This window comes from Trachypithecus francoisi, unplaced genomic scaffold (genome assembly GCF_009764315.1).
Source record: "Trachypithecus francoisi isolate TF-2019V2 unplaced genomic scaffold, Tfra_2.0 Lachesis_group4, whole genome shotgun sequence".
Taxonomy (NCBI): Eukaryota; Metazoa; Chordata; class Mammalia; order Primates; family Cercopithecidae; genus Trachypithecus; species Trachypithecus francoisi.
Window position 1 is genome coordinate 61,474,579 of NW_022681469.1, and position 19,394 is coordinate 61,493,972.

The 19,394-nt window shown below is 36.5% G+C and overlaps 1 protein-coding gene across 1 annotated transcript in view; it reads right to left on the reverse strand.

The window, feature by feature from the left end:
* Positions 1 to 331: 331 nt before the first annotated feature.
* LOC117072996 (desmocollin-2-like) overlaps positions 332 to 19,394 on the reverse strand; it is a 31,581-nt gene continuing 12,518 nt past the window's right edge. Inside the window, exon 4 of the mRNA XM_033193486.1 lies at positions 332 to 491. Coding sequence (XP_033049377.1) covers positions 480 to 491 — 12 coding nt within the window. The 3' untranslated portion in view covers positions 332 to 479. The remainder of the gene's footprint in view (positions 492 to 19,394) is intronic.

Consider the following 19,394-nt stretch of genomic DNA (forward strand, 5'->3'; position numbering starts at 1 on the left):
TGTCTTCTGCTGTACCAGTGTCCCTAGGTGGGGGAAGAGAGTCTCAGGCCTATGAGGTTGAAAGGTGTCCCAGGGCTTGCCACTTATAGTGGTTGGGTGTCTTTTGCTGGTTCAGTTTACCTACGTTGGTGTCTGTTTGTAAGAGATCTAGTCTCAAGAGAGCACTTCTAACAGCTGCTTATTGTTGGTGAAAATCCTGATTAATCCTCGATTTTTTTTGGACATCCCTGGCATTGTCAGAAGGATTCCCATTCCCTCCTGAGGAGAAATGAGTTTAAGTAGGCTGTCTTCTACTCCTAGGTTTGAGCTCAGGAAATAAAGTCTGGTTTACCTTCTCCTGTTGGGTGGGAAGACGTGAGATGCTATGCCAATTATTTAGGAACAATTATTGTTCCTCAAATCCTGGGGTTCCAAAAAAGAATATATTCTTCCTGTCTTTCAAAGTTCTTCCTAGTTGCTTCCTGTGTTATTTCCAGGGTTCACGGTTTCGTCTGGCAGGGAAGCAGGGAGAAAATGGACTATGTGATCTTGACTGGAAGTTAACCTGCTTTTATTGAAAAGGTATTTAATAATTAGTCTATTCCTAAAAACTCCAAGACCAGGGAGAAGGCAGAGGTCACAGAACATTCTGGACCTTAGGGAGAGAATATTAATTTGCAATTGGTTCCAGGGTTCTTTTTATCCATTTAACTATCTTACCTTTTACAGACATTCACCAAATATTAAATAATCTTTCCTTTCTCTGGAGAAAAGGAAATTAAAAAATCCTTGTTAATTATATTTTTCTTTAAAGTCACAATAAGATTTTCCTTCAAAAAGTTTAATTATCCATTATTGTGACAAATGGCATATGCTGTGGTTACGAAATTTTTGTGAGACATCTTTATCTCAATATTGTCAGTTTATTTTTGTATGATACCATAAAATATCTGCTCTAACCAGTGTATCTGTCTCAAATGAAATAATGGAGCTATGAATTAATCTCATCATTATTGGTTATCTCTGTCATAGGGAACCTATAAAAGGGACATTAATGCCTCCCGAGCTCGAAGCAGACACTTTCGTGTGCAATCCCACAAATGGTATATACTCCTGAACTGCTTGGGGCTGCAAAGTAAAAAGAACTTCCACGGAGGGCCGAAAGCAGTGTGGTAATATTTAAATTTTACATAATGTTGCTTGAGTTGAAACTAAAGAGGTTACGAAACACTGCTCAAAGAAATCGGAGATAACACAAACAAATGAAAAAAACATTCCATGCTCATGGATAGGAAGAATAATACTATTAAAATGCAAAAGCAATTTAAAGATTCAGTGCTATTCCTATTAAACTACCAATGACATTCTTCACAAAACTAGAAAAAAAAACTATTTAAAAATTTATATGGGACCAAAATAGAGCCCAAATAGCCAAGAAAACTAAGTAACACATGTCATCACTTATGAGTGAAAGCTGAACAATGAGAACACAATAATACTGGGAGAAGAAGAACAGACACTGGGGCTTACTTGAGGATGGAGCGTAGGAAGAGGGAGATGATCAGGAAAAAAATAAGCCATCAGTTACTATGCTTATTACTTGGGTGACAAAATTGTATGTGTGCCAAACCCCCATGACACACAGTTTACCTATTATAACAAATTTGCTCATATACCCTTAACCTAAAATAAAAGGTTAAAAAACAAAAGAGAAAAGAAACGAGTTTGAAAATAGTGTATGCCTAATTATGAGGTTTGTCCTGCCCCCATTGTTTCATTCTTCTACCTGCCTTCAAGATATCATTATCATACCCTAAAATCCTTGACTTACATACACTCCATACATTTGTACAAATTTAAAATACCATCATCAAATACAACCTTCATCCTGAAACCAGTATTCAATATTGTCTTGCTTTGTTTTAACTTTATAACTTTACAAAGTGTGTATAATGATGTTTGCAATCTTTTGGCGCTTGAATTATTAACCTAATCTTCCCCTTTAATTAAGTCATTAAAAAAAAAACAATAGCATATTGCTAGGTTCCATGCATATTGCTGGGTGTTACTACTGATCATTTCACCATAATTTCTTCATTTTGACAACTGCATTGCTGTTTACCATTGTTTTTACACAACATCAAGGTCTTGGGTATTATTTTGTATGGCAAGTACTAATTTTTAATAAAAATGACTTATCTAATGAAAGAAGGCCATAGCATAACAATGATGACAGTGAGTCATGAATGTCCAATTTTGTGTACTTGAAGTCAACTTTATGAATTAAATGAAAATGTCCTTTCGGGCTTTTGTTTCCAAAAATCCGACAGAAGCCTCTTTACATTATTCAGAATTTTACAGAGAAACAGAACCAATAGGAGATGGGTGGGTGATGAATGGATAAATAGATAGATAGATAGATAGACAGATAGATAGATAGGTAGGGAATTGGCTCACATAATTTTGAGAGGCTGAAAAGTCCCACCATCTGTTGCCTGTAAGCTGGAGAACTAGGAAAACCAGTGATACAAGTCAGCCCCCAACCAAAGGCATGAGAACCAGGGTTGAGGGGGTGGGGTGGAAATCTACTGGTACAAGTCTCAGAGTCTGAACGTCTAAGAATCAGGAGATGTGATGTCCGAGGTCAAGAGAAGATGGATGTCCCAGCTCAAGAAAAGAACAAGATTTACCCTTTCTCTACCTTTTTTTCTGCTCAGGCCCTCAGTGAATTAGATGACATTCACCCACATCAACAAAGGCAGACCTTTACTCAATCTACAGATTCAAATGCTAATCTATCCCAGAAACACCTTCACAAACACACCCAGAAATAATATTTTACCAGCTATCTGGGCATCTCTTAGACCAGTTAAGTTGACAGATAAAATTAATTATCACAATCTTCTATTACAAAATACCTGAAATGATAAATCTGAGCATATGGAATTGAATTTACAGGTTAGAAGGGGAAGCTTATAGATGTCACCCATGGAGAAGAAACTGAAAGCCAGAGCAAACTCACTTTGCATGGACACTGGAGGCTCAATTTGGGCAGTTTTGCACATGGCCCAAATGGTAAAAAGGCTTGGCATTTATGGTTTGCTCAGGGATCATGGGACACTAGGCACTGAGACTATGTGAGACAAGAAGTTAAAACTGGAAAGTCTGTGCAGAGTCAAAACTCATGAAAGCTGGTACTCTCACTGGGACTAGAACTACATACATTCCACAGCAAGAAAGATTTCTCAGCCCAGAGATCTACTAAGGAAAATCAAAAGTTCATTTAGATAAATTAAAGTCACAAACCTGTGTTTATTTTGGTACAGAGTTCAAATTTACCTTATTTTCATACTGTGGGAATCCTGATGAAAAGATTAATACAAAATCTGATTCAGAGTACGTGGTATTCACAGAGTACAAGACAGAAATAAAGGCAAATGTGTTCTAGAGGGATAATTTTATGAGCTAAAAACAATGGGCTTTTTATTTTTAAAAATCCCTGCAAAAGGTAAGTGCACAAAATGGTAAAATGCAAATAATTTTCCAGGAAATAATAGGACTACCTAAAATAGACAATAAATATAAGTATATTTGAATTACACTTATTTTATATTAAGTAAAATTTAAATATTATAAACCATAAGCAAAGCATAAGGCCATATGAAAAATATAAGATTTGATCAAATGTCATTATTCCTGCCTTATAATTTGGAAATTACAGTAAACACCATGTAACAAGTATTTTATGTAAGGACAGACTTTATGCTAATTATAGTTTATGATCTTACCATTGAACTCTATTCTGCCTTAATAATTATAAACAAATGCAATAAGTAATTTCCCAAATACAGACAACATGGCCTCTCAAGTATCCCTACATAGTAGGAAGCTCTCTACAACTTAGGCAAGATAAATTTGCACCATTCAACAGCTCTATTTGAAGGAAAACAAACACTAATCTGAACTACCATATAATACAGGAAACCAATGAAAGTAATGATCTCTTTCTCTCTGTTTTGAAAACGGATTTAGTTTGCAAGTAACAAGTCAGGGTAGCCATTTGTACAAAGGTTTGCTAAGAAAACCAGAAATGGTACTTGAATTATTACTCAAATCCTTCCTTTTAATTTGGTTGTACTTTTTGGAAATTAGGTTGAAAGACTGGAATATATCCCTTAACTGGCATAATGGGATTTAAAAATCATTCCTTTATTATGTTTTCTTCTTAGTTTATGGGATCAATTTTCCATATGGTATTTGTAGTACTTACAGGAAAGTTTGTATTTTGGCTTTCTCCCTTGTAAAACACATGTTCTTGAATTCTTGGAATCTGATTGAGCATCCTCTGTCTCAGAGGATGCCCAAAGGCTGTTTTTATGCTATCTCTGGGGTTTATACATACACAGCCTCCAGCTCGACTTTAATTATGTTAACTTAGGAGGGCTTTCCAGTTGAGGAACTGTGGGTGGGCATCCACATAATGTCCCTTTTGTCTCTTTTTCCCCCTCATACAGACTCTTTTAAAATAAAATAATATAAAATAACAACAAAGTAATAATAATGCTTCCCACCCTTGCTTTCATCCTGGCTTCTAAGATTTGCTGCATTAGAAAAACACAAGTAAAGTAGTAAGGATTAAGCAACATCATTAAAAATGGAAGCAAATTCATATTCAGGTTCAAACAAATCACAAAAATAAATCTAACATCCCTCTGGCTTTATTTCTACATTTTCTTGTTTGGGCCAAAGAAGAAAAGAGAAAACTGAGAAAGAAAACTTTCATGTGTATGTGTATCCAATGTTGTTGTCATCCTAATGTTCAGAATCTCATGAGAAATCTGTTTCCCTTGCAAGTGCAATTTGATGTCTGACACACACCACTAATATATTAAGATGGTATGAATGTTGACAGAAAGCAAAATGGCACTGAAGCTAACACAAAAGTCTCTGCTAAATCATAATCTGGAATTTCCTTTGTTATAGTCTGGCAAATTTCCCATTATTAAACTGGAGTAAAAATATAATACTACTGGGGATTATCCAGTATTAATTTGTCCAAATCTTTTCCATGCCCCTTAAGTTTCCAATACAATTTATTTATATTCAGCACATGGCCTTGTGTACTTTAATGAATTAATACAGGGCATTCCAGATTAAATCCCTTAATTTTTATCCCCTAACATAAAATTTCAATGACCGTTTGTCCATTTTTAACAAAAATACACCACATGTCTATCATACTTTACCTTTTACAGGCACAGTTTCTCAAGTAAGCCTCATAATAGCTCGAGAAGTTAGATGGGAAACAAAACATTGCTCCTATTTGATGAGTAAGGGAACAGAGACTCTGAATAGTAAATGGCTTGGCTAAGTCACCAGCCTGGTGAATGAGCAAACAGCTGCCAGCCACAGGCTTCTGCCTACCAGCCTACACATTCTTGAGTCAGAATTTGGGGTTCAAACTTTGTCTCCATGGCAGTTCCTAGACAAGGAAATCCCAGTTACTTTCTTGTAAAATAGAAATGAAACCTTTTTATCTTTTATATTTTTGTAAGAATTAAAGGACATGTTCTATACAAAGTATTTAGAACAGCAACTAGATGGTGTGTTGTTAATAATTGTTTTTATTTTTTCCTAAGAAATAATGTTTTTCATCCCTTTGTAACCTTAGTACCCCTACTTATATTCTTTTTCTCATTATAGTCTATAAATATCCTTCCTCCTTTAAATATTCTAACTTACTCTCTACCTCAGATCTTTTCCACCTACCAACATTTTCAGGATTCTTTCTTATACATGCAAAAATGAACATTATTACTCTAAGTAGCATCTTTTTTTTTTTTATCCTCTACTTACTCAATTTTTTTCTCTCAAAGAACCATGCATGAATCATGTAACTTTCCAGCTGGAAATGACCTTCCAATTCATCACCTTTGTTTCACTGATTAGGCACATAGATCACAGAGAAGTTACCTTTTTTCTTCGTGCAAGAAAAAAGGCACCACCTAAGAAGTAGAATGAAGCCTTGAAACCCAGGCAGGTCCCCTGATGGGAGGGAACAGTGCACTCTTTCACACTCCCACACTCGTTCTGCTTCCACTTATATACCAATTATCCATCAGTTTGTGCCTTTTGACTTTTAGCTTCACTACTCTTCTACAAAAAAGAAAAAAAAGTAACTTTTGGCTCACTCTCTTCAGAATACAAAACCCTTGACTCCCTTTTACACCTCCAGTTTGCAATAGAACACACAAAGTTGAATTTACCTTTTAGTTCTGGTATGCACAGGAGGCAAGAGGGTGGGGGTCCCTGGTGAGGGCTCCACCCTCAAGCCTGGAAACCCATGGCCCTAAATAAGAATAGGCATTCCTGTTTTCACGTCCAAATGTTGCCTTTTCCAAGACCACTCTGGCCCGCCACACCCCTATCCTGTACCCATATAAACCCCAAGTTCCACTGGCAGAGCAGCAGAGAGGCACAGCAGAGAAGGAGAGGAAAGGCAGACAACTGAAAGTGGAGAGAAGAGGCAAATGAGCGTCAGAGACTACGGATAGATGTGGCTTAACTTCAGACAGCATGATTTTGGACAGAAGCCCAGGCAGAGGCGCCCAGGCAGAGGCAACCAGGCTTCAGGAGAAGATTATCTTCCCACTCCATCCCCTTTCCTGCTCCCCATCCCACTGAGAACCACCTCCATCACTCAATAAAACCTCAGCATTCACTTTCCTTCAAGTCCGAGTGACCTGATTCATCCTGGATTGTGGACAAGGACCCAGGTACCAAGAGGGTAGGGTGAAAAAGGCTGTCACCTTGACTTTCCACTGAGCTGGTTAACACTTAGCTGTCCACGGACAGTAAATGCTAAAAGAGCACTGTATCACCCCTAGACACTGACATGGGGCTGGAGCCCAAAGGTGCTTGCCCTGGCTCCTGCACCTGCTGACCTGCGTGCTCTCCCTCCCATAAGGGGTTTGAGTTAGAAGCAGCTGAGCAAATGAGCCACACGCCTGTCACAAGTCCCGTGAGGGGTTTAGGGAACTCTTCCATTTCATTTCTTCTGTTAAAATATGCCAAATTTTTAATTCTTATCTTACCTACCAGAAATGCTCTACCAAACTCTCATTTCACCCTCTTTTCTCAAATGCACTTCCACCTTTGGTGACTAAGTTCTCTCATTTGGCTTCAATCATAACATCACTGTAAATCACTTTATAAAACTGATTAATCAATTTAACATACATTTCTGGACTCCAACTATGTGACAGGCCCTATGCCACAATAGAAACTTTAAAGGCTAGTGGGATTGATTCAGTGGTGTGTTCTTACTTAACAACTGACTCAACCCCCTCTCCAAAGAAAAAGAAGTCTCTAATTCATAGAGTTTGCCAAATTTCATGATGTAAATATTTGAAAAATATTTAAGCTACCAATGTGTTACTAAATGAAACGTTGGGAAGAGACACTAGTAACAAACACAATCCAATATGAGCTCATTCCAACATGTCAGTGAACTTGTGAATATTCAATGGAAAAATTCAAATAAACATATATTTATAAACTTCATAAATGCTAAGTCTAACTTTGACTTTTCACAAGTATTTGCAAAGAACCTACATTAATTTTCCATTACAGACCCCCAAATCCTCACAATATTCATCATACATTTGTTTTTTCCCTTTGCAGAAAAAAACGCACTAAAAGTATTACAGCAGATATTACTGAAAAGAAGCCATTCTTTGATCTGTGTGCACCTTTAAAAACATTATTAAACTTCATTCTTTAGAAAAGTTTTGGGTTCATTGAGCAGAAAGTAGAGAGTTACCATATACTTCCTCTTCCATACATGCACAACCTCCCCACTACAGATATACTGCACCACAATAGTACATTTGTTGTAATCAATGAACTACATTGACACATCATTACCAACTAAAGTCTATAATTTACATTAGGGTTTACTCTTGGTGTTGTATATTGTATGGTTTTGGGCAAAAATATGACATGTATCCACCACTGTAGTATCACACAAAATCCGCTGCCTAAAAAATCCCCTGTGTTCTCCCAAGCTAAATCATTCCTTCTTCTCTCAAACTCCAGAAACCACTGATATTTTTACTACATTTATAGTTTTGAATTTTTCAGAACATGATATAATTGGAATCATATAGTATGTGGCCTTTTCAGACAGGCTCTTTTCACTTAATAATATGCTTTTAGGTTTTCTCCTTGTCTTTTCATGACTTGACAACTCATTTTCTTTCAGCACTGAATAAAATTCCAATGTCTAGATGTACCACAGTATATTTATATATTCACCTACTTAAGGCCATTTTGGCTGTTTCCTCCTGTTGGCAGTTATGAATAAAGTGGAGCAAACATTTGTATACAGATGTTGTATTGACATACATTTTAAATACCAAGGAACACAATTGCCAGATCATACAGTAAGAGCATGTAAGAAACTACTGCACTCTTCCAAAGTGACTGCATTGGTTTGCATTTCCAGAGCAATGAATAAGGGTTCCGGCTGCTCCACATACTCATTAGCATTTGATGTTGTCAGTGTATTAGAATACTTTTCATCATTCTAATAGGTTTGTCATATTTTATTATTGCTTCAACTTGTAATTCCCTAAAGATACATGATATTGAACATCTTTGCATATGGTTACTTGCCATCTGTCTATCTTCTTTGGTGAATTATCTGTTCAGTCCTTTCCTCATTTTTTAATCTGGTTGCTTGTTTTCTTATTGTTGATTTTTAAAAGTTCTTTATTTATTTTGAATAACAGTCTTTTGTCAGGCATGTCTTTTAGAAATATTCTCTCTCAGTGTGAGTTTTCTTCACATACTCTTGATGTTGTAATTCCTAATAAAGGGAGATTTGATTTTAATGAAGTCCAGATGATCAATTCTTTATTTTCATGTATCATGCCTTTCATGTTGTATAATATCTAAAAGGTCATTCCCATCCCAAAGTCCTCTATTTCTATGTTATCTTCTAGGAGTTTTACAGTTTTGCATTATATATTTAGAGCTACGATCCATTCTTAGTTAATTCTTTGAGGAAAGGCATGAGGTCATCGTCTAGGTTCATTCCTTTGCATGTGAATTTCTGGTTGTTCCAGCATCATTTGTTAAAAAGGCTATCTTTGCATGACTTTTGTCAAACATCAGTTGACTATATTATGTGGGTCTATTTCTGGACTCTGTTCTGTTATTCTGTTTTATATTCTTTCAGCAGTACCACACTGTCCTGATTACTGTAGATTTATAGTAAATTTTGAAGTCCCATAGTAGTATCAGTCTTTTTTCTCCTCCAATAGTGTGTTGACAATTCTGGGCCTTTTTCCTCTCCAAATAAACTGTAGAATCAGTTTGTCAATATCCACAAGATAAATTGCTGGGCTTTTAACTGAGATAACATTGAATCTATAGATCAAGTTGAAAAGAATTGGCATCTTAAAAAATTGAGCTTTCTATCAATGAACATGGAATAACTCTCCATTTATTTAGTTTTTCTTTGACGTTTTAGAGTCAGTTTTGTAGTTTTCCTCAAATATATCTTATACATATTTTGATAGATTTATACCTAAGTATTTCATTTTTAAGGGTGCCAATGTAAATGGTATTGTAGTTTTAATGTCAATTTCTACCTGTTTGCTGCTGATACATAAAATAAAGCAATTGACTTTAATATATTAAACTAGTATCCTGCAATCTTGCTATAATGGCTTATTAGTTCCAAAAGTTTTTTGTCTATTCTTTGGGGTTTTTTTACATAGAAAAGCATGCTATCTGCAAACAAAGAGAGTTTTATTTCTTATTTCCCAATCAGTATACTTTTTAATTCTCTTTCTTGTCCTATTGCATTATCAATGATGTTGAAAGCAGTAGTATAAGAACAAATCCTTGCTTTATTCCTGATCTTAGCAGGAAATCCTAGTTTTCCACCATTAAATGTGATATTATTTGTAGTTTTTTGTAGATTTTAAAAATCAGTTCAAAGAAGCACTCCTCTATTCCTGGTTTGCTTAGAGATTTTATCATGAATTAGGGTGGATTTTATCAAATGCTTTTACTGCATCTATTGATATGCTCCTGGTATTTTTCTACTTCAGCCTGGGATATGATGGATTACATTCATTGATTTATATATTTTGAACTAGTGTTGTATACTTTGGATAAACACCAGGTCATGATGTATAATTATTTCTATAGATTTTTGGATTTGATTTGCGAATTTTTTTGAGGATATTTGCATCTACATTCATAAGAAATATTGGTCTGTAGTTTTCTGAATAGTGTCTTAGTCTAGTTTTGATATTAGACTAATTCTGGCCACATAACACCTTTTTAAAATAAATAGATAATTGTGCTTTTTCACAAATAGAACACAAAATTCTTACAAAGTACTTCTGATAACTTTGTCTAGAAATGGAACCAGCTTGTACTGTTTGTAGTTAAAAACAAGAGAGGTGACTGCATATTAACATGACTAAAAATAAGCAATACGTTTATGGTTCTATAGAATTACTGCCAATTATTTTTGCCACAGTGAGGTTTCAGCAAGGGTCAGAAAACTTCTATTTACAAGGAGGCATATGGTTGTGAGTACAATACTTTGGGACTATATCTTCAAAGTTTGACAAAAATTAGTTCTTATCATAAAAGAAAAAACTTTGTCATTTATTTTATCAGTAGATTCTGAATGTTTCATAATATTGTTTTGGGTAGAAAACAAAGAAATGCAAAGCAATCATTTGTTGTCTTTATTTTTTCCTCTTCTTTTTTGGTGGGGGGATAATTAAAATTTGGGGTGTTAAAAGTAAGACCATGTTCCTTACTTTAAAAGATCTTAATGTTAGTCCTGTATTAACAAGACATTCATCCTGATTTTGGTACCTAATTCATAAAGATCCAACCTATTTCTATTTCCCTTTATCTGTCTTCAAATGGGTTCCCTTTCAGTACTTGAAGCCTGAATCATAATTTCACCTAGGTCCTATTTGTACCTAGAATTTCAGTCTCTCTATGAAACCACTCAACGTCAAGTAAAACTCAACTAGTGATTGTAACAGCTAAAACAATAATAAATACTAAAATGTATTCACTATGTCTCTGGCACTGTGAGGGATTCACATTTTTATTTAATCATCTGCCAAACCCTTTGAGCAAGTATTGTTAGCAGATGTCACTTGTGAGTAAACTGAGGCCCACAGAGTTAAGTAACTTTCTTAAGATATCCAGTCCATAAGGAAAAAAATGGGAATGTCTGCCAGGTTTACATAATGCCAGAATCCATGCTTCTAACCATTATTTTAAACTGGCTTTCCAAAATAGAAATTGACTAAGATGACATACATGATTGCTATGATTTGAATTGCCCTTCAAAAATATATGTTCGAGTGTTATCCCTTGATACCTATGAATTTAATATTTTTTGGAAATATATTAGTTGTGTATGTAATCAAGTTAAGATGAATCATATTAGAGTAGTGTGTACTCTTAACCCAATACAATATCCTTATAAGAAGGGGAGAATCAACATAGACAGAGATACACAGGGAGGGCATCATATGACAACCAAGGCAGAGATGACAACAAAGACAGAGATGGTAGTAATGTGTGTGCAAGCTAAGGAATACCAAGTCCTTCTAGCAACAGCAGATGCTAAGAGGGAGGCATGGAACAGATTACTCCCTAGAGTGTTCAGAGAGAACATGGCTCTGCTGACACCTTAATTTTAGACTTCTAGCTTGCAGAACTAGAAGGGAATACATTTCTGCTGTTGTAAGCCACTCCTAGTCTGTGTTACTTTGTTATAGCAGCCCTAGGAAACAAATAAGAATAATCAAGTACACTCAGCATTTAAAGCTAATAGGATGCACATATTTCTCATATTTTCAGAAATGTTTATAGATCATTAGGAAAGTATTGTTATAGAATATAAATCCCATCCCCAAGATTATAATGCCACGTAAGTAATTAAAATTATTTTCAAGTTCACGCATCTAAAATAATAACAATAATACTATGTGAATTATTGTTTAGGAAATAAATATACATGTTTTTATTTAACGATGTGTTATATATGCTTACTTTTTACTAATTTTGCTAAAATTTAAATTAAATAAAAGATTCTGTATTTAGGGTTAATAATATATTATGGAGAATAAGTCCTGTGATTTATTTTTTTCCCCACTTAATAATGGAATAACTTACAGAAGAATTTGAAATTGTCAAAACAGGAAATGCCATTTTATGCCCATTTTTGTGTCTTGGTTTTGTTTAATTTCAAATTCTCTCTCTGTATATACATATATGTATATTATATATATAAATATGCACACATGCAGATACAAACATATATCTATATGTGAGTATATATTTGTGTGTGTTTTCCAAGAAATACACTGGTTTCTTATAATGATATATAATACCCTCATATAACATTAATTCATTAGCCCCAGGACAGTTGTATTCCAGTAAAAATAAAAGATGAGGACAAATCAGAGACAATGTTCATCTCAAGTAGTTGATTTAATAAATCACTTAATACTGGAATAAAAATGCCAATACAGATAAATTTCAGATTGCACAGATATCTCAATACCATTTTCTGTGATTTTCAAAACACAGTATTATCTTTTATTATTGTCAAAGCTGAAATAAATATTTGTTAAAATAAGTATTAAACTTTACCAAGAAGCCTCTGGGTTTCCTTATATTTTATCATTTACCAATACTGTAAAAAATATCAAACAATTGGAAAAGCACATAGTTTCAAAGAATATTAGCTGGTAAAATTGAAACCTATAATTTTTCCCCAAACCAGTTGCTTATATAATTTTTTACAAACTCTTATAACCTAAATAAAACCATGAGAGCGTTAAACAAGTGTCTTGATACTAGAAAAAGATTGCTGTTGCCAGGTGTGGTGGCTCAGGCCTATGATCCCAGCACTTTGGGAGGACAAGGCGGGCAGATCACAAGGTCAGGAGTTAGAAACCAGCCTCACCAATATGAAATCCCGTCTCTACTAAAAAAAATTAGCCAGGCATGGTGGTTTGTGCCTGTAATCCCAGCTACTTGGGAGGTTGAGGCAGGACAATTTGTTGAACCCGGGAGATGGAGGTTGCAGATCATACTACTGCACTCTAGCCTGGGCAACAGAGCAAGACTTTGTCTCAGAAAAAAAAAAAAAGATTGTTGTTTGCTATAAAAGCATGCAACATAAAGATGGGAAACTTGTGGAAATTCCAACTATTTGGGAAAATCTGACTATCCAGGAAATTCTGCATTAGGCAAAATAGATTATACCATGTTGCAGTAACAACTAAAACATGAAATCTGATTCACTTAACTTGGAACAAGGTTAATTCTTCCCTATCACAATAAGACATGTTAAGAAGCTCACCTTGGAAAATTTTTCTCAAGGAGTGACTTAGAGATCCAAGTTCCTTTCATCTCGTAATGTTTCTGTCTTTAAAAGATGACCTAAAATCACCTTGCAAAGGCAAAGTGGACTTTACACTTGGGTTTTTATTGCAGGCTTGGGAAAGAGCATCTGCTATATCTGAGTCACATGGCCCCAATCTCACTGAAAAGAAGTCAGAAAATGTAGTATCCCTCTGTCGCCATAAAATAAAACAGGATCTGATGAGCACAAAATAATTTATCTGTCATTAATTCAACTACATGACTGCAAAGCTGCACGTTTGAGAAACCATCAGTAGTCACATTGCTTTTGAAAATCAGTAAGGCAAGTCTAAGTTTCTTGTGTGTAAAATGATAGAGAAATATAAGTTTCTCTTAGGTTTTCTCCAGCTCTAGAATTCTCATACTCAGTGACAATAAGTACTTAGGCCATAATGCATTTTTTTCTGCTCAGAGTCCCTAAGAAATTTATAGATAGATAGACAGATGGATAGATTTACATACAGTAATTATGTACTTAATTATTTACTGATTATATATACATATATATGAAAGAAAGTCTATGCTTATTTCATAGAGGTAAAAGATAAGAAAGAATCCTGCCTTCAAGGACTTAACTACTTCATAAAATAATGTTTATTATTATATAAGCCAGAAAGATTTCTGTGACAAAATATAGATATAAAAAAATTGCTGGGACACTGAAAAAGAACAATTAATTTCCAATTTAAATATCTACTAGAACTGTGATGGGTTTTTCCTTCTTCTTTTGTTTCCTTCAGCTTGCATTTTTAAAAATTTTTTTCTCAAAGTGTGATCTCATATCTTATAAATAAAATCTGTAGAAGGTTAGTTCTTTACGCTATATTTTTAAAATTTTTAAGTTATGCCATATTTATTGCATGCAAGAAATTGACTTACAGTTTCAGTTTTATATTAATATAAACAAGCTAAGAAACATTATGCTTTTAAAAAATATCCAAGCTTAGTGATTTTTTATGCTGAGGCTTTTATTCCATAATCTCAAAAAAATAGAACATTTTTGAAGCGTTTATCAGTCACACTTAAGTGGTTTCTAGTTTTTGTTTTGATGAGGCAATGACAAAAATCCAATCTTAACTATGTACACACAAAAGAACAACAATTTTCATCACTTTCTTCTCCAGTTATGGAAATGTTTCTAGTTTATTCATTTGTAGGACACTTGTATAGTGCTTATTACTAGGAGCCACTCAGTACTTTATAAATATTTGCTTTTAAAAACCTCTTATCTACCTTCAGAGGTAGGCACTATTATTATCACCATTTTACAATGAGGAATCAAGTTAAGAAAGGTTCAATAACTTGCCTACCTTCACAAAAACCGTAAGTGGTGAACCTGGGATTCTTAACCAAGCATTCTGGCTGAAGAATCTGTGCTCTAAACATCATGCAATGGTATAAAAGAAATGTTGCAGTGTCATTGTCACTAAATACATATACATATAGTTAATAGCTCTTGTGGTGAGTAGGCATCCAGGTTAAAGATAAATAGATTCAGTATCCATTTATTTTTATTTTTATTTTTTGCCACAAAAAGCTTTCCAAGAGAAAAATAGCCACAGACAGACATTCAGCTCTTGGTAATGCCTTCAGGCTTCAGATGGTCATTTCTGAATTTTCTAACATCTCTCTGTTAGAAAGCAAAATTTTTAAAATTTCTTTTCCAAAGAGGCAATTTTCTTATAAAACTAGATAAATTTAATGTGGCTGTTGCCATGTACTTTCAGACTAGTTCCTTAAAACAGTAGTCAGTTTTAAGAGTTTGACTATTCATAAACACATTCAAAGAAAGACAAACAATAATTTATGTCATTGTATTAGTATTTTTAGAGGTAAAGGAAATAGCTTATATTTGTACATGTCCAGTTTAAAGTACTATACTCCAGTTCACAAATAAAGAGCATGTGTTTGGTAACAATTTCTTTAAAAGAATCACTGAAGAGACAGTGAGTATTTAGAAAATACGTTCTAAGGAAATTTGTCATGCTCTTTGCAGGAGACAAAAGAACCTTCAAATTTTTTTATCCAAATTCTTGTCAGCAAGTACATGATGGGGTAATAGACAATATATGATCATGCTATTTTTTATATATCAGTAAAAATATTCTTAATTTTTCTTCAGATCTAGGCAGGAGCATTATTGGTGAATATTGATTTATTTACCATGTGTGTTACAGATACAAAACTTTTGTCTCTGATCAGATAAATGTACATTTCCTTGTAGTTATCTGCTTTATTTTACAAGAAAGGCCTCCTTCTATGTGGTTTCCCTAATTTCCATAAGGTGCAACACTAATAGCCAAGAGAAGCCACCAAGGTCACACCCATTTAAAAGGACAAGTTTTCGTAACTTTATAAAAACTTGTTTCAGATATCAGGACTCAACTCATAAATTATGATTGGATAAGAAAATCTGTTGAAACTTCTTCAGCTTATCTGGTCTCAGAACTATTTTTCAATTTTCCAGTAAATTGTTTTTCTTCGCTTTTTATGAATGACGTGAGGCTCCTTGTCTTGTCACAATGCAACTTGGCTGGATGCTTCTAGTACAACTTCTCAACCAACACAATACTAAATGACCTACAGCTTATTTTATTACAATAAATAGTGCCCTTCTAAACATTAGGACCACATCTGATTTTCACTAATGAGCACTTTGTTGAAATATTCAGAATGCCTTGATGATTTGAAATTAGGTACGATGTAAACATTGTAGTCATTAATTTCTAACCATTGTCATTGCAAAAATGATCTATTAAAAATATAGTTATTTTTCCATATTTCTTTTACAAAAGGTATACTGAAATATGCCAATACTACCTAGAGCTGCTGTGCAGATTTTTGTGAAGTAAACACTATAACATATGTTGATAATTAGCATCTCAATAACAATTAGCAGCTCACTAATATAAAATAAAGCCACAACACTGTCATATCATCATCTATGCTGAAGTCAGAAACAAATCCCACAACAGGAGGAAGTAAACAATTCCTTTTCATGAAGTCAACTTGCAAAAGTACACCAGCCTGTGCATTGCACTCAGGTTTAAAGCCACTTATCCTCAGGCATTTCGGGTTACGGCCAGTGAAATGGGCGTGAAATAGCTGTGCACTGGTCTATAGGTTATGGCTGTTTTCTAAGAGTTCGTAATTTTAGATTCTGAGCCCATATTCAGCCAAATTTTTTTCTTTAGGAATTGTCTGCAGCTTAGGTGGATGTTAGGCCTCTCTAGGGAAGTTTTGCGTTTGTTTCTGCCAGGAATTCCTCAAAATAAAACACCAAGACCCCTTTTCTTCTAATGTCTTGTCTGGGTTTTCCAATACTTTGTAGTGTGCATAATTCAAACCCAATATATGAGGATGCTTTTTCTGCTTAATTCAGAGCCTAGTCCTAGATGGGCAAACTTTCTTATTGTCTTCCCAGGCTAGCATGTGAAGGTGTCCTTTCCAGGTTTTCATCCTAAAGGACCGCTTTATGAGGTTCCAACTGCCTGCCCTTATTACTCCCAAAGTTGTACTTCCTGTTTCCAAGTGGCTGTGAAAACCTAAGCCTCTTCTTTACAGAGAAGATGCTCTCAGGGCACATGGCAGCTTTGAGGAGGCTCTGTTTTTGGCCTCTGAAATGTGCCCTAAGTATTTTTTAGGTCAAATTTCCACATTAAAGGATAGTTATATTCCATCATACATTTCTAAGTGTTTTCTGCCAGGAAATTCTTTGGAATATTTACCTTCTACGTGAAAATGGAAATAAATTGTAAATTTTAATACTGCTGATTACGGTGCTCCTGGTGAGGCAGGAAAATAGGGTCTGGAGGCAGGGAACATAAGACCAATTCACGCTTCAGCTATGACAGGAAATATCCTCTCCATATAGCGAAGGCCAAGTAAATGACTTTGTAACTTTACTTCATCCTCTTCATTTACATAGGGTATACCCCAAGTAAAGGGTACTTAAACTCTCCAAAATTCTGTAACAAGGCCTTTGAGCCCCTATGCTCAGGCCCTCTCCCACACTGTGGAGTGTACTTTCTTTTTTTTTTTTTTTTTTGAGACGGAGTCTCACTTTGTCACCAGCCTAGAGTGCTGTGGTGCAATCTCGGCTCACTGCAACCTCCAACTACCTGGTTCAAGGGATTCTCCTACCTCTGCCTCCCGAGTAGCTGGGATTACAGGCATGTGCCACCATGCCTGGCTAATTTTTGTATTTTTAGTAGAGATGGGATTTCACTATGTTGGCCAGGATGGTCTCGATCTCCTGACCTTATGATCAGCCAGTGCTGGGATTACAGGCTTGAGCCACCACGCCCGGCCTGGAGTATACTTTCATTTTCAATAAAACCTTTCATTCCTTCCTTGCTCTGTTTGTGCATTCTGTTCAATTCTTTGCTTAAGAAACCAGGAATCTGGACACCCTCCACTGTTAAGGTATTTTGGAGAGCCAGCCAGGAGGAAGAGGTTAGCCCAAAGTTTGGGATTTTTCTCCTTTCTCCTTTTCCTTTCTGCTCCATACAGGGGAATTTCTCCCTCTCTCTCTCTCTCTCTCTCTCTCTCTGCTTGTCTCTCTCTCTCTCTTTGTGTGTGCGTGTGTGTCTTTCTCTCTCTCTTTTCCTTTCCAACCTGGGACTCTTGGTGGGCAGCGTGTAAACATGGAAGCAACTGCAGGTTTCTGGCCATGGCCAGTGAAACTAAGGGGTTTCCATGCGGAGATGCCTAACTGCCAACACCAGGTTTGTAGTCTGGGTCTTTTTGATTTTTGTTTCCTTTCATTCTTTTTCAGTCTTTCAGTGGCTGTTTATAATTGTTCTGCTGCAAAAGGGGAAGGACTTTTTAAAAAATATTTTCTGCAGGTGTTCCTTGATCCCTGCGTGTGGTACACCTTAGTGCAAACTCACACATGTTTCAGGGAACTTAAACCTTCTTGTCTTATGCTAAATTCTTCCCTTATCATGCTAAACTGGCTAAGGACAAAAAGGCCCACCTGGTATTCAGTTCTCATTATGAGAGGTGACTAGGTGCTAGCAGCCCTCTCTCGCACACGGTGCCACCTTGGCCTTGGCATCCACTCTGCCCACGCTTGAGGAGCTCTTCAGCCCGTGGCTGCACTGTGGGAGCCCCTCTCTGGGCTGGCCGAGGCTGGAGCCAACTCCCTCTGCTTGCAGGGAGGGGTGGAGGGAGAGGCACCAGTGGGAACCCTGGCTGCATCCGACCCTCGCGGGCCAGCGTGAGTTCCGGGTGGGCGCGGGCTGGGCAGGCCCCGCACTTGGAGTGGCCGGCCAACACCGCCAGCCCTGGGCAGTGAGGGGCTTAGCACCCAGGCCAGCAGCTGCCAAGGGTGCGCCAGATCCCCCAGCACTGACGGCCTGCCCTCACTGCACTGGAATTCTCTCCGGGCGTCAGCCTCCTCCCAGCAGGGCAGGGCTCAGGACCTGCAGCCCACCATGCCCAAGCAAGCCCCGCCCCCCCACCAGCTCCCACATGGCCCGAGCCTCCCTGATTGGGACCGCCCCCTTCTCCGCGGTGCCCAGTCCCATCAACTGCCCAAGGGCTGAGTGCGGGTGCCTGGTGCTTGCACAGGATCCACTAGGGGAAGCAAGCTGGGCTCCTGAGTCTGGTGGGGACTTGGACAACTTTTATGTCTAGCTAAAGGATTGTAAATGCACCAATCAGCACTCTGTGTCTAGCTTGGGATTCGTGGATGCACCAATCAGCACTCTGTGTCTAGCTCAAGGTTTGTAAACCCACCTATGGATGCTCTATGTCTAGCTAATCCAGTGGGGACTTGGAGAACTTTTGTGTCTAAAGGATTGTAAAGGCACCAACCAGCACTCTGTGTGTAGCTCAAGGTGTATAGATGCACCAATCAGCACCCTGTCAAAATGGACCAATCAGCAGGATGGGGGTGGGGTCAGAAAAGGGAATAAAAGCAGGCTGCC